The following is a 16,903-nucleotide window of genomic DNA, read 5'->3' on the forward strand; positions in this document are numbered from 1 at the left end:
CGTCTTTGCGGACTCTGCGTCCGGGCTCTCCCACTCCAGGGCCTCCACCTCCACGGTCGTCCCGAGGGAGAAGCCACGTCGGATGGCCGAATTATTCGGGGAGATCATGGGCGAGGCAGCGGCCATCAAGGGCATTGCTATGCCAGCCCCGCCTCCCGCCCTCATGTCGGAAGACATGCAGGGCGAGTGCTTCCGCACCCAGTCTTCCTCCCGGCGTGCTACCCAGTGTCCCCTGTTCCCACCCATTCAGCATTTCTTCACTGCTGTGGGTGGAGACCCTTCTACACTGAATGCCCCGGTGAAGGCCTTCACTGACTTTACTAAGGTGGAGGGGTGGGCTGATACTCAGGCGAGGGGGATCTCTCGCCTGGAGCCTCCCCTGGCAACGCTTCTCTGTCCAGGCGCCGGATGGTGCCCTAACGAGAAGCTGCTGCCCCCCGACTGCCTCCAGAAGCAGATTGTCGGACTGACGGAGTGTTCGTTTGTGCCACAACAACATCGCCCTGCTCTCCTCTGCGCTGGTCTCCTTTTCGGCTGGCAGGGCGGCTTACGGCCCGGAGGAAGCCGCAAGATGCCTTGCAGTTTCCGCGCCATCCTCCAGCTATGCCAGCCGATAGCCGTTTCGGCCGGTATATGGCCTGGTCCACCATGGTTCAGCGGGCCATTTGGCTCTCCCACACTGCGGTGCCGGAGCGAGAGCGGGCCAGCCTCGTCCAGGGCCCATTAGCTCTGGATGGGAAATTTGGGCCCCGGTTCTCGGAGGTGCTCGCGCACCAGTAGTCTGTCCGTGAGAATTGTTTCGGTTCGGGGCGATTCTCATGGGCTCCTCCCACCAGCAGCCCGGGAGAAAGCGGGGTCGAGCCTGGTCCCAGCATTCCAGGGGGCCGCCTTCTACCCCGATGCTGCAGCCGCCGCAGCCGCCCCAGCACCAGCGGGGGGGAGCAGCACAGCGGAGCCTTAAGTACCGCAAGCTGGCTCCCAGTTTTTCTGTACCATTGAATAAATATTCAAAAGACCGTTCGGCCGAACGGCAGTACATACTTCCTAAAGAACCCCTCTACCTCCCTCCTACAGTCTGTTGAAGGTGAGAAGACGGGTCTGCTCGCTGTGGTGACAGCTAGCGGACAGTGCCGCGATCCTAGCGGGGCGGCTAGACAACTCGTTGCTTGTTCATCGGGCACGAGTGCAGCGGCTAGACGGCTCGCTGCCTGTTCAGCGGACACGAGCGTGGAATCTAGACAGCTCGCTGTTTGTACAGCGACTACCACGCTCGCTGAGCCCCCTCCTTTTCATGGGATGTGTTGCCTGGGTTGTCCAGGGACCCTTTCGAGCATCTGTCTCAGGCCCCTTTGGATGCCCTGTCCTTTAAGACGGCGCTCTTATTGGCTTTGGTTTCTGCCAAGCGGGCCGGTGAGTTGACCTCTCTGTCTGTCAGCCCGAGCTGCTTGTTGCTTAACGAGGACAGCTCCTTTGTACTGCTCAGACCTAATCCTGCGTTCCTCCCAAAGAACATTAACAGTTCTTTCCAGTCAAGCGATATTGTGCTTCAGGCTTTTCACCCCCCGAAGTTGCATCTCCTGTGCCCGGTGCGGGCGCTGGCTATGTACGTGAAATGCTCGGTGGCCGAGCGGACAAACAGTTGTTTGTGTGTTATAGCGACGCTGGCAGGGGCCGTGCTCTCTCTAAACAACGGTTTTCTCACTGGATATGTGAGGGTGTTTGCTTAGCCTATCCTCGGCAGGGCTTAGCGCCAGCGTTGGGCGTTAAAGCTCACTCGATGCGGGGCGTCGCCGCTTCAACGGCTCTACTCAGAGGCGTTTTGGTGGAAGACATTTGCGCAGCTGCATCTTGGCCTTCCACCGGCCCCTTTGTCTGTTTTTACATGTTAGACATGTCCAGGGGCTCACTCGGCCACTCTGTGTTGGAGTCCGGGGCCCCTTCTACGGCTTAAGAATATAGGCATGTTCTGTTAAGCGGAATCGTTAAGATCCTCTCGCCGGCTGGCGAGTTGGATTTGGCTGCCAGAATTTCTCTCCCGCCGTTTTTCAAATGAAAAACGGACTAGAGGGGTTCCTATTGACTCGCCAGTTGACGAGTTGGATTCATCTGACAGTATAGCACTCCCACCGTTTTTTTCAAATGAGAAACGGACGAGAGAAATTCCTTATTGGAGAGTTGGACCCCTTAGCTCCGCTCCCGGTGGTAGTGGACCTAATGGAAACCGTAATACTCTTAGTTTTTCTTTTCCTTTTCATGGATTCCATGAAGCATGGCTTGAGCCAGAGTTTTTACAGACTCACTTTTTTCTCTTGATCATCGCCTGCTTGATCTAGGAGGAATTCTTTTTTTATTAAGCTGTTTTGCACATCCTCTGCTTTTTTGAGTCTGATGTGCCCTGGTGACTTAAATTTTTTGACTGGGGTCCAGCAGGAGTACATTGATTGGGCTTCGCTCGCATCTTCGCCTTAGCCCATATGGCGAAGCCTAGACAGCGTAGCCTACATGAAATAGAACAATAGTTATGATATTATAGCTCTAGTTCTATGATTGTAGGCGTAGCCATCTAGTTTCCCACCTGCTGTACCCTCCAAATGCTGAAGGAATAGCGTGGAGGATGAGCAGCGGTATGTGCCGCCTTATATACAGAGTACCGTGGGAAATGTGGGTGGTGCCAACGTTGATGGGTGCGTCAGTGCGCGCGAGCACGCACACGGGACAAGCCCATAAGGCGAAGCCTAGATGGCTACGCCTACAATCATAGAACTAGAGTTATAATATCATAACTATTGTACTCGTTTTGTACTCGTATTGTACTGGTTCCATACACAACATCCGAAGCATCGATTGATGAAAGATCGGAGCGTGACTTAGAGACAAATAGAAGAAATGACGAAGAAGAAAGGCGCCATGACCGACTGCGTTTCCGGAGAAAGAGAGCATCTGTTTTTGCTTCATTTCACATATAACAAAAACTTGGACAAATGTAGTTGATTTCTGTGTTTAACTGAAAAAACAGGGAGTGGAAGGACGGGACCGTATAATGTTCAGCTAACTTTTGTCAATAATAACAATAAAAAAAACATTTTCAATATATGCGCAGCTGTAAACTCATGTGTTATTTATTGTATGATGTGTACTTTTAGTGTTATGATAAGACCCATCTTTAAGCGTTCACCATGAATGACTCTGAAAAGCAGTGCCAACATTTAAATATTTTTTAACCATTCAGCGAACAAAAGGCAACAGGCTGATTATCATTTAGGGGGCCACTCAATGACATGCAAATGCAGACCGAAGCATCATCAACACGCCCATTCAAGTGGTGTGAGAAATAAAGACTTTCTACTCCTCATTCACATTTAAGGTAATTTACATTTCCTACGGAGAAAAATAATACTTACAAATGTTGGGATATGTTGTTCACACATACAGCCCATCAGGAGAATAGCAGGAGAATATCAGGATTTACACGTATGTGTGAAAGCAGCTAGTGTGAGCATTTGATTACATTATAAAATTAGTCAATTTATGTTCAGAATACTATGAATGCAAATCAATTAATCAATAGCTTTTACTGTTATTCAGGGTTCAAAGTGCATTGACATTTTTTAAATGCATGGCAACTACTATTGGTTATTGAAAATAATAATGACAAACAGCTTCTTCTGAAACTGAAAATTGCGTTAGCTACAAAAGCACCTTAGTGAAATAGACTAAGTGTAACAACAGCTAAGGCAGCAACCTACTTAATTATATAAATAAGCACGGGCTTGTGTGGGGGAGGGGGAGAGGGAGAAGTGAAGTGTGAGGGCAAGATTGTGGATTGTACGTTGGCTACCTGACATGAGAGTTTAAGATGTTTTTTTTGTTTATTTTTTTACTAGAAGAATACGTCATTGAGATTAAACATCTCCTTTTCAAATGACCCGGCCAAGACAGGCAGCAGTAGCCTACAGTCACACATAATTCACCATACTGTGTTATTGACATGTTTTCTTTCAGTGTTATAGGAACGCTATCTCGATGAGATCGTGTGAGTTGTTTATTGATATGCCGGTCGGCACGTTTTTTATATGATAAAATAAACAACAAGACGTTGCGTCAACGTGAGAATTGACCAAGTTCCGTGGTCCGGAGAGACCAGGACCATGTTTCCTGTGAAGACACTCTAAATAGCATGGTGTTAAAGGAGACATATTATGGTGTTTTCCCAACAAGTAAACATAGTATTTGAGTTCCGGAAAAAAAAAATTCAAGCTGTTTGCTGGAAATAGCCTTTAGGAAAAAAAACCTTGCGTACCTCTATTCCCCTTTGTTTCAGTCCCTTTCAGTCCCCTCCATGAAGGGCTGTTTCTGGTGTCTGTAGCTTTAATGCAAATGAGCTGCTGCCCATTGACCAATGAGCTGTCAGACTGAACCACAGCATGGAGGAGAAGGGATTGTTGCCGTTTGCGGACTCCTGGAGCTATATCTCTATATTATATAATATAATAATAATAATTATAATAATAATAATAATAATAATAATAATAATAATAATAATGACTCCTGGAGCTATATCTCTATATTATATAATATAATAATAATAATAATAATAATAATAATAATAATAATAATAATAAAAACAATATTATTTATGGGTATTTATATGATATTATATCTAATATCACCACCAAAAGCTATGTGCGCCTCAGATCATATTAAAGTCCATGAACCGCGACATGGAGGATAAAGGGATAGTACTCCAGGAGCTGAGCCGCCGGACTGCCACCAAGCTCCCCGCGCCAAAGCTGCTAGACTGCCGCCAAAGCATCGGCAGCATTCCGGCCTCCGTCAAAGCCGTCCGGCCGCAGTCCGGCAGCTGCGGCGGTGTTCTCCGGGAGCTAAACTGCCGCTGAAGATTTCCAGCTGCTCCGGCGGCAGTCCTCCGGGAGCTGAAAAGTCCGGCGGGGGTAGCTCGGCGGCAGTCCGGCAGCTCAGCTCCGGCAGTACAATCCCTTTCTCCTCCATGTCTCCTGCTCCGGACTGCCGCCGAAGCTTTGGCGGGGAGAGCTCGGCGGCAGTCCGGCAGAGAAGGGGATTGTGCTCCCGGAGCTAAGCTGCCGCCGAGTTCCCCCTGCCAGAGCTGCTCGTCCGCTGGTCCACAAAATCTTAGCTAGGCTCTGATTGGAGGGGAGTGGGGAATTGGGAGGTAATATTCAACTGTGCCCCCTTCCTACGTAGGAGGGGGCGCCGAAACTGACCCACTCGTTTGGTTACTGTAGGCGGGGTACTTTCAGAAATGCATATCTCACTCCAAAATTCATGTACAGACTTTTTTCAAAGTTTGTATGCGTGTGGGAGACCCAAAACAACACCCCAAATCCCAGGAAAAGTGTTGTTTTCATAATATGTCACCTTTAAGGTTCAGCAGGACCGGTCTGTCCACCCCAAACATCCTGGTGATCTGTGGAGGTGGCTCTGACTGCCCTCCCCACCACATGGTTGGCGTGAGTCTACCAGGTCAGCTGCTCAGGTTAGCTGAACCCAAGGTATTTGAAGGTGTCCACCCTCCAAGGGAGACCTATCCAGGTCTGAGAGGCTGCAGCCTGCACCCCTCCTGAAGTCCACAAACTCCTCCTGTTTTTGATCAACATTCATGGAGAGGTTGTCAGTCTGGCACCAGCTCCTCCCCTCCCCACGGTGAGCCCTCTTGGCGCTTCCGGAGATCAGACCCAGCAGAGCTGTGCCATCTGCAAACTTGACCAGGACGTCGCATGTGTACAGCAAGTAAAGCAGGACACAGCCTTGGGGCACAGGTGTTGAGTGTGATGATGGAGGAGAGGTGATGTGCCCTTTCTCCATTCGCGGTCTTGCCTTTGAGGAAACGATGCAACTGAAACAGCTCAGTGAGTTTGGTGTAGAGCTGAAGATCTTTGCCCGAACCTGACGGGACCCGACCGGTCGGTTTCGGTCTTAATTTCTGTCATTTTAAATAGGGTCGGGCTGGGCTCAGGCTTGCGCAGTAAAGAGGTCAGGTGACACATTTCGATTAGCACGAGAAAGATGGGAAAATGAATGCCGAGCAGCTGCTCAGGTTAGCTGAACCCAAGATATTTGAAGGTGTCCACCCTCCAAGGGAGACCTATCCAGGTCTGAGAGGCTGCAGCCTGCACCCCTCCTGAAGTCCACAAACTCCTCCTGTTTTTGATCAACATTCATGGAGAGGTTGTCAGTCTGGCACCAGCTCCTCCCCTCCCCACGGTGAGCCCTCTTGGCGCTTCCGGAGATCAGACCCAGCAGAGCTGTGCCATCTGCAAACTCGACCAGGATGTCGCATGTGTACAGCAAGTAAAGCAGGGCACAGCCTTGGGGCACCGGTGTTGAGTGTGATGATGGAGGAGAGGTGATGTGCCCTTTCTCCATTTGCAGTCTTGCCTTTGAGGAAACGATGCAACTGAAACAGCTTAGTGAGTTTGGTGTAGAGCTGAAGATCTTTGCCCGAACCTGACGGGACCCGACGGGACCCGACCGGTCGGTTTCGGTCTTAATTTCTGTCATTTTACATAGGCTCGGGCTGGGCTCAGGCTTGCGAAGTAAAGAGGTCAGGTGACACATTTCGATTAGCACGAGAAAGATGCGAAAGTGAATGCCGAGGAGGTGAATCGAAGGCTGGCCTCTGGCAATTACGTTTTGGTTGCATCATCAAAGAAAGCAAAGTCTGAGGCATGTAAAGGTTTAGACCATGTGCATAATTAGGTAAATGAGCCAGTGGGTTACGTGAAATGCCAAAAATGCAGTGTTCTGTTAAAGTACGACAGCACAACAACAGGGAATTCATCGCTGATAAGTAGGGGTGTAACGGTACACAATAGTCACGGTTCGGTGCGGACCTCGGTTTCTATGCCACGGTACGGTACGGAACGGTTAATAGTTAAGGGGAAAATTTAAAAAAACTGCTTGTTTCTCAACCATTAGATAAGCAGCAATGAAAACATCAATAAACTTGGTTATGGCATTTGCATTTCTGAATACCCAGGCAGGGGCTGTTGAAATAGTGTTGTGAGCTGGGTTTGCACAGCTCGTTTCTTTTTCACAGCAACGGTGATAGTAACACCTGGATGGTGCCTTTTCAAATGTGCATGTTAAAGTGCTGTACGTAGACACGGAGAGCCCTCACCATAGCCGGAGAGCCTGTCGGAGACCCTCTCCGTAGCTTACGTGCGCAACCAATATTTTTGAACTATCCGTCGATGCCATGGACCTATTGGTCAACGCAACGGAGACGGCAAGGGCTGTAATTGGTCCTCTAACAAAATCATTTCCTGAATCACTTCTCCGGTTTGACTTTGCACCTTGATTACTTTATACATTGTTTACTTTGCACCTTAAGGACCAATAAAACACCAAATAAGATTTGAAAAGCTTTGGAAGTTTATTTACAACACTGCTAACATGGTTTGTAGTCAACATATAAGATAGATCGGTCGGCGAATTGCATTGCTTATCTGACATCCCGACTGAGAGCTGCTGAGCGGATTACGGAGTCGGAGTAGTATACTTTGGCTAAACGGTCCGGGTGGAACTCCGACTTCATGTTTTAAATTCCGCATCGCAAAACAAGTCTTTACATTCGCCATATTAACGCTATGTACGCCACAATTACGAATCGCGGTACACCTCTGTAACCGCACCGAAGTGCCTGTACCGTGACGGTTTGGTACAAATACGTGTACCGTTACACCCCTATTGATAAGGCATGCTGATCGAAGTTGTTCAACACATGCCACGAGTGCCCAACAACCTTCTATCACATTGTTTGTTACAGCATCAAAACCCATGCCTGCAATGGTGAAAGAAACGGTGACTGAGAAGTGTGTCAGCTTTTGCTGTAAAGGCATTATGCCTTTAAACATTGTTAATGACGAGGGATTTAAAGAGCAAGCGCAATAACTAATTCATGTCGGGCCGCACATGGGAGGGTTCCCGTAAACACTGTTATTCCCAGCCTTGTGACAATTGCAATGAGATGCACTGAAATGGCTCAAGAAAAAGGAACGCTTTGGTAAAGACACTGAAGACTTTCTTAAAGGACGGCAGAGTCGCAATGACCACAGACATGTGGATGGAGGATTATCGAAAAATTTGTTATTTGACAATCACATGCCATTTCATAAGTAAGGATATGGAACTAGTGAATACAACCCTGACAACTGCAATGTTCCCTTTGGAAGAGGCAAAGACAGGAGAAAATATCAGGAGGGAGATACTAAAACTACTGGTGACAAAGTTTGGTCTTGACGCATGCTCTCTCAGCAAAATTGTATGGGTGACTGATGAGGGGCAAACATCAAATTAGCTCTGCTGCCATACCAGAGATTGGACTGCATTGATCATGTCATTCATACGGTACTGTGCCATGGTCTAGACATTGCCGAGTTCTCCAAAGCCGACGGTGCTCCGGACATTGCAGATACCATTTCTACTGCTGAAGTACTAGTGTAGTATTTTAAACAGTCGGTTTGGCCAAAACCTATATTATTTGGCTATAGGCTTTTCTAATGTCTCATTTTGGCTGCTGGTGTATGTTGTGCACTTTCCTATCCTTAACGTAAACATTAACCTACTCAGTAGGCCTGCCTCGACGTGAGTCAGACATGACGATTGGTCTTTCCTTTCCTTCTCAAACTACGTTACAATTGCATGTTCATCAGCCCAATTTTCATATTTTCTCGAGGGAGAAACCCCCGAACCCCTGTTTTAAAAGGACTCTAGCTTCTGGGTTACAGCCCCGAATGTTTTCAATAGCTAGCGACACTCATGCATCTCTGCCAGCAGTCTGCCATTTTCGTTTGTTTTAGGTCTAATCTCAATTTTATGTAACTTTTCGTTGTATGTTGTTATTGCCAAATACCTATCTTAGTTTAGAATTTATTTTAATTTAATTTGTTAAGAAAGACTAATTGTTATATGCCCGTAGGCCTATTTAGAAGGGTAGGCTATGCCTATATAGGCCTATTTAGAGTGCTGAGATGACGACGTTACAGAAGACTTTCTCATTATATTTGTTCTAAGTGGCCTATAGCCTACGATTGTCAATAAATGTAAAGAATATATGTATATATACGACTCATTCTTGAAAAAGAGCTGCGCATATTTGAATATGTTGGGCTGAAAACGGGTTCAGTTTGTTCGGGTTTGAACGGGTTCGGGCAGATTCCTGTCGGGCTCGGGCCGGGTCGGGCCTAACTTTAAGTGCCCGATTACAGCTCTAGTTTAGCGGTGAGTTTGATGGCACAATTCCATCAAACTAACTCATGCCCCTAACCCATGCATGGGACTGGGGAGTCCTTTCACAACATTTCTCCAACAATGTGAACACTTCTGGAGATCGATCCAAGAATCACAAATCACTGAACACTTTACACATTTGTAGTATGATGACCGTTCACCTCTTTCAAAATGTTAATTCTATATGCTATTCTTCAGTACTTACTCTATATTACCCTTTTGAACATATCATATGTGATTAGCTACCCAGGCGTATGGGTAGCTAATCATATTGGAATTCAGAGTGCGTCTGAATACTATTTTTATAACATTTTTTGAACGGATGGCCCTCACAGATGTTGGGAAAATGCTCAAGACTACCAGTCTTTAGATGTGAACTTGATTTGATGCCTTAGCTCTGCTGCAGATGTTACGATTTGTCTGTTTACTGGACAATGCACTTCTCTTCCAACTCCCGTTTCCTTGTACAGCCTCTATGAGCTCCTGCTTCATGAGAACTGCAGGAGAACGGACAATCAACGGAGACACTACACAAACTGCTATCGTCATTATTGACAATACTGTGTTAACATTCAAACTGAACCATTCACACTTACAAATCCACCTATGAGCCTTTCATATCCTGTACTCTGTAATCCAAAACTGCCAACTCTGATGTCTTTTAAAGGTGTGTGGACAGATGCAGGACGGAGGTACAAGCTGGTGTGTTATAGACAACAGATACGTATCTGTCAACAGATACGAGGGCATTAGCCTTGTCCCGTCACAAAACCAACGTGGTGGTGAGAAACGGATCAGAGAACAAACCAGTACAAGAGAAAAAGGATATGTCACCGTGACAAGCAACACCTCGTCATGACTAGGACATCAACAGGTCCTGTTTCTGTTCAGAGACCAGTTGCCTCAAAATACCTGTGTCACCGGGTCCTGCTATATAACAACTACTTTACCTTGGCCTCTCAGTGTGTTTCATGATTTTTGGGGGATTTTTCACATAGCAAATGACCAAAACGATATTCAAATTGTGGGCAAAGGATGGGAGATATTTATTTGATCTGCTTATTATGCTGGTCAATTAAAGAAATCTGAAAGCTAAGTCTCAAGCAGTGGGCATGAGACACACACAATTCAACCCGTTCACATGCTTACACTCCACACTTTTCTGACGCAGAGAAATTACCAGGATAACGCCCACCAAGTTGTGCCACTATTTTTTTAACAGTGGAACAGGTAGGAATCAAGGTGGTTCCCCGTACGTATGGTGACCAGACGTCCTCTTTTGCCCGGACATGTCCTCTTTTTGAGACCTAAAAATTTGTCCGGACGGAATTTAAAAATCGTTTGAGATTTTATTAAAGCCTTAAACATGTTCACATCGAATTTGAGTTTCCTCTGAAAAATATGCCCAACATGAGGAGAACTGAAAAGAGGCCTGTTTTATATGGACAAACATTAACAAACTTATCCTACGGGGATTGAGAAAGTTTTATCTATTGAACAGAAAGATATGGAGGTAAATCTTTCTCATCGGATTTTGAAAATAAAAAGCCATTGAATTTTAAGCACTGAGTAAATATGCATTGAAATAACGTATCTGGATTTTTTGCCATTAAAGCACTGATTATTTAAACATTGAAAAAATGTATCTGAATTCTTTGCCTCTGAATTTACCTCATGATCATTTTCACCTTATTTCCAATGTTCAAAAATTCTCAATCAAATATTCAATGTTAAAAAATTCAATGTGCAAAATTCAATGTTTAAAATGAAACTTAAATATTTTCAATGCCCCAAAATTCACCATGCCAAATTCAGCTGCAAAATTCAATGTATGAAATTCAGTGTTAACATCTGGGGACCCAAGGAAGAGCAATCAATCCTAGATGCTAGATCGCGGTCAAGCAAGGAGAGCGCGCGGGAATAAGAGCGTCACTCGTTGGATACCCGACGCTGATGCGGGAAGGCATGTGCAAAGCAGGTTTTAGCCATGTCCAACGGCAATAGCTGTGATGATGGTTCTTTCTTACTTGAATCAAACATTAATTCTAAACAGCATTTTACACAGTAGTCTATAATAGGAAATGCTCAAAGGTAAATAAACGTCATTAAACACTGACTGTAGCTTTTTATGGGGAAAGAAGCAACGGTGGTGGACCGTACTAAACGCCCTATCCATTGTATGGGTCTGTAAAATGCTAATAAAATCAAATTAATTTATTAAGCACATTTAATAACAAGGGGGGGTGGGATCTTATGTTTTATTCATATTTTTGTTATATTGCACACCGGTTGTTTTTTAATACTGCAGTTTATGAAATAAACTATGCACTAATGCCTGTATGTGAAGTGTGTGTGTGATTGCAGTGACTTGGCTAGATTTGCATGCAGCGTAAGGGTAATTGAAGTGGATTAAGAGCCCAATTTATTAGTGCACCAATTTGGGGCGACGTTTGCCTACGTTTGGATTGATACTCGGGCGATCTGAAGCCCGCTGCCCAATGTGGAACGAGAGCGCAGAAACAACAGTATTGCGCACTCAGTGGCAACTGAAGCGGCAGCACGGCGTGACTCGGGGAGAAACGCCCAACAGCAACCTGATTTTAATTTGTCAGCTCGTTTTCTAAAGAACACGGCAATGCTACGTTGGTAGTGTGATGCTAGGTTTTTTTTTGATGCTGCGTTGATATTGAAATGATGTTTTTATTGTGTTGCTACGTTGGTATTGCGATGCCCTGTTGGTATTGTGATGCTACGTTTTTTTGTAATGCTACATTGGTAGTGTGATGCTACGTTGGTATTGCGATGCTACGTTGGTAGTGTGATGCTACGTTGTTTTGTGATGCTACGTTGGTTTGTGGTTCTATATTATTTTGTGATGCTACGTTGTTTTTTGATGCTACATTGGTTTTGTCCTGCTACGTTGTTTTGTGATGCAACATTTTGTGACGCTTCGTTGGTTTTGTCATGCTATGTTGTTTTGTGATGCTACGTTGGTTATGTGACGCTACGTTGGTGTAGGGATGCTACATGTTTTGTGATGCTACGTTGGTTATGTGATGCTAGGTTGTTTTATGACGCTACTCACCCCTTTGCAGATGAGCACTGCCTCCTTGGACATGGATTTGGGATAGGACACGTTGTGCTCCATGATGGACTGGAAAAGCTCGTCTTCATCCTCCCCATCAAACGGAGGCTGTGGATTACAGGACTTTATTTGATATATGTATTACATATGAATATATGTATTAATAGGAATATATGTATTTATATAGCCTCCAAACAACAGGCTTCTCTTATCTTTCCCGATATAATCAATTTTCCCCAAAAAATAAGCTGCTTTCATTAAAAAAAGATCTAATGTGATTTACCTATTTATTAATTTGAATAATTTAAGAATACACACTTTGGCTGTATACTTTCAAGAGTATTGAAAAGAAGAAGTAGTTAGCAGAGTTCTGTTCTCCTACTGTTCACACTGTTAAGGGAAGTGAAGGCTTGGGTAGGAGATGTGAGAGGAAACAGGTTTAGAGAAGTGATGGATTGAAGTTAGGAAGATAAAGGAGAGGAACCATATGAAGGAGGAGAGGCTTCAGAGCAAAATAACTGGAGCAGAAAAAGAGCGAGAGAGACAGAGAGAAAATAGAGAGCAGCCATCTCATTTATAACCCTAATGTGAGTGTTCTGACCGCCTGTAATACGCCTCATTCTTCATTTCCACTTCACTGCCCCCTCCCCCCCCCCCCCCCCCCCCCCCCCACCCCCACCCCGGAACCATGACCTCTCTAGCTCATACATAGCATGGAGAGAGAGACAGAGAGAGAGCGAGAGGGAGAGAGAGAGAGAGAGAGAGAGGGGGAGAGACAGAGAGAGAGAGCTTGTGTGCATATGTTTGGTTATATAGGTGTGTGTGTGTGTTTGTGCATGTGTGTGTGTTTGTGTGTGTACACAAACTCACTTCTTTGTGAGTTTATGTGTATTGCATATGTTTGTAATAGTGTGTATTTGCATGTATGATTTTGGGCTACAAAGCACTTGAATGTGTTGAGCACTTATGCCCTAAGTGCCAATCATCCTAGGAGTCCCTTCACAGTGGAGTGATCATTTGGGTCTGTGTGTGTGTGTGTGCCTCACCTGTCCAGCCAGCATCTCATACAGCAGGACTCCATACGCCCACCAGTCCACTGAGCGGCCGTAGGGCTGGTAGGCGATGATCTGCAACCAATAGGAAGATGTTAAGAGTGAACCTCGGGGTTAAGGGTTAAGAGTGAACCTCAGGGTTAATGGTTAAATGTTAACCTCAGGGTTAAGGGTTTAGAGTTAACCTCAGGGTCAAGAGTTAACCTCAGAGTAAAGGGTTAAGAGTTAACCTTAGGGTTAAGGATTAAGAGTTAACATCAGGGTTAATGCAAGGCAAGGCAACTTTATTTATAAAGCACTTTTCATGCACAAGGCAGACTCAAAGTGCTTCACATATAAACATTGTCATACAATAAAATAAAATAATAGATAAGTAAAAGAAGACATATGCAAAGAAATGAGTAAAATAGATCAGCATTTTAGAAAGCACAATGTATTTAAGATTAAGAGTGAACCTCAGGGTTAAAGGGTTAAGAGTTAATCCAGACCAACAACACTTTATATTGTACATACAGTATATATACTATATATATATATATATATACATATAACATAATAAGTATCACTTCAAATAGCAGTCTTGCTACATGTTGCTTCCATTACTGTATCTTTGGACAGACTTGTATGAATTAATTAGAGCTTCACTTCCCCTTTAATCAATGGGGTGGGGGTGGGTTTTGCAATTACCTGCAAACAGTCCTATATTTAATGCACACAATACACACACGCCATTCACACACTATAAACACACGCTCTGCTTACAGCCAGGGGCTGTCAGCAATAAGACACACACAACTAGGTCTCAATGTAAGAGAGAGAGAGAGAGAGAGAGAGAGAGAGAGAGAGATATCAGGAGATAAGATGACCACCATAATATCCAGAGGTTATAAAGTCTTTGGCGCCCACGTAAGGGTTTTATGTCTATTACTTTTGAAATATTGCAAAACTTCACAGCTCTCAGAATATACAACAATAACTTAAATGGTAACTAATCGTTAGTCACCAAGATTTAAATAGATGATTGTTCTTGTTCATTGACAGATCATGGACAAGAGAAAAGGCAATATCCCAGATTTCTTTAATAAAGAGCCGGACGAGGACAATGAGAAAACAGCAAGATTAACCCGTTAAACCATCTTTCCACCTCAAACAGAAGTGTTTATTCTACCTGGTAGTGAGTACCGGTGACTAGTGCTAGTCATGTCTGAGCAGCACCATCAAGTACAAGACTGCTAGATAAGGTGATGCTAGACCGCTAAATGAGGTAGTGCTAGATGAGGTGTTGCTAGACCGCTAGATGAGGTGATGCTAGATCCCTAGATGAGGTGGTGCAAGATGAGGTGGTGCTAGATGAGGTGGTGGTAAACCGTTAGATAAGGTGATGCTAGACCACTAGATGAGGTGGTGCTAGATCAATAGATAAGGGGGTGCCAGATGAGGTGGTGCTAGATGAGGTGGAGCTAGACCGCTAGATGAGGTGGTGCTAGATGAGGTGTTGCTAGACCGCTAGATGAGGTGTTGTTAGACCGCTAGATGAGGTGATGGTAGGTGAGGTGGCGCTAGATCGGTAGATGAGGTGATGCTAGATGAGGTGGTGCTAGACCGCTAGATGAGGTGGTGCTAGATGAGGTGGTGCTAGATAAGGTGGTACTAGATGTGGTGGTGCTAGATGAGGTAGTGCTTGATGAGGTAGTGCTAGATGAGGTGGTGCTAGATGAGGTAGTGCTAGATGAGGTGGTGCTCGATGAGGTGGTGCTAGATGAGGTGGTGCTAGAACGCTATATGAGGTGGTGCTAGATGAGATGATGCTAGATGAGGTGGTGCACTTTAAGTGACTCAGTGGAAGCCCTGTGTATTCTGACAGTGTTGGAGGAAAGACAGAATGCCAGTGATATTAAACAGGCACAGGTGACCACAAGGCTTGGAAGACGAGGACACCGTGTCCTGGGTCTAAAAGCACCGGATCAGGGGTCCTACAAAGGTTGAGAACGTTGAGCCAGATTTTTGTACATATGCATGATTTCATATGTTGTCAGTTCCTATTTGACGTTCAGAAGGTGATCATCAAGTTCAACATCGTGTCCTAGGAATTCAGCCTGTTGTTAAAGGGGACATATTATGAAAACAGCACTTTTCCTGGGATTTGGGGTGTTGTTTTGGGACTCTGGTTCTTCCACACGCATACAAACTTTGAAAACTCTGTACATGATTTTTTGAGTGAGATATGCATTTCTGAAAGTACCCCGCCTACAGTTACCAAACGAGCGAGTCAGTTTCGGCGCCCCCTCCTAGGTAGGAAGGGGGCACATTTGATTATTACCTCCCACGGATAATACCTCCTGCGGGTAATATGGACTTCAGTTTCATCGAGGAGGTGCAAACCACCTTGAGGCAAGGTTAGAGTTGATGACCGACCGAGAGGACTGAGCCTGTGGATGAGCCAGCTCTCGCTGGACATATGAATGTGTTATATAAACTATATGAACTCATCCACACATTCATACCCCGACGGCAGTGCTGACCAGGCCAGGCAGCGGCCAGCTTGTCGGGAGCAGTTAGGGTTAGGTCGGGATCTTGCTCAGGTAGAAGCCAGGGATCGAACCAGCAACCTTCGGGTTGTGAGGCAACCTGCTCTGCCACCTGTAGAGTAGGCTAGGGGTCCCACACCCAACTTTCACAGCCAGCAGATTCATGACCTGTGTCTGAATTGACTGAATGTTAAGGTAAATATAATATACGTTTTTATATTGTAATTCCACTAGTGTTGATCTGAAAACTGACTCAGTATCTTCCCACAGTCTAAATCCTCAGCCAACAAGGCAGTAGACCTTCCTATCATCAGGGCATGTCCAGGGGAGCCACACCCCTCAATTTGTTGATCGCTTTGAACAAATTCAACAAAAAGTGTTGACTTATCTTCAGTCCACAATATTGTATTGGCTTTAAGGACCAAGGAAAGGACTATTACAAAACTACCGCACTTCAGAGCTGTTGTTGTGGCACCCTATGGAACATCTGGGCCACCTATCTGTCTGCCAGTCCCCTGTCCATCACAGCTGCTCCCTGTCCATCACCACTGCTCGCTGTCCATCATAGCTGCTCTCTGTCCATCACAACTGCTTCTTGGCTATCCTCCGCCACTCCTCCCACCCAGTCCCCCTGCTCCTCCCACTCCCCTGCTCCTCCCACTCCCCTGCTCCACCAACTCCCCGTGCTCCTCCCACTCCCACTGCTCCTCCCAACCCCCCTGAGGACCCTGGGCTTCCTGCTGCTCTACCGCAATGGGGAGACAATGGGGGGACCACAATGGGAAGACAACAGAGGGACAATGGGTGGACCGCAATGGGGGTACAATAGGGGGACCTTAATGGGGGGACAATAGGGTTAGGGTTAGAACAGCTACGCTAGCCGAGCTACACTAGCCAACCTTCGCTAGCTGAGCAAGGCTAGCCAAGCTACGCTAGCCGCACCACGCTAGCTACGCTTCGTAAGCTGG

The 16,903-nt window shown here is 45.7% G+C and overlaps 1 protein-coding gene across 2 annotated transcripts in view; it reads right to left on the reverse strand.

Moving 5' to 3' along the window:
* LOC307091786 (protein kinase C alpha type-like) overlaps positions 1 to 16,903 on the reverse strand; it is a 194,801-nt gene that overhangs the window by 16,626 nt on the left and 161,272 nt on the right. For both annotated transcript variants that reach the window (XM_079758587.1, XM_079758588.1), the window contains 2 exons: positions 13,402 to 13,482; positions 12,356 to 12,463 (listed from right to left, as the gene is read on the reverse strand). In XM_079758587.1, the coding sequence (XP_079614713.1) occupies positions 12,356 to 12,463; positions 13,402 to 13,482 (189 nt within the window). The remainder of the gene's footprint in view (positions 1 to 12,355; positions 12,464 to 13,401; positions 13,483 to 16,903) is intronic.

The sequence above is a fragment of the Pollachius pollachius genome (assembly GCF_949987615.1).
Source record: "Pollachius pollachius genome assembly, chromosome: 2".
NCBI classification, from domain to species: domain Eukaryota; kingdom Metazoa; phylum Chordata; class Actinopteri; order Gadiformes; family Gadidae; genus Pollachius; species Pollachius pollachius.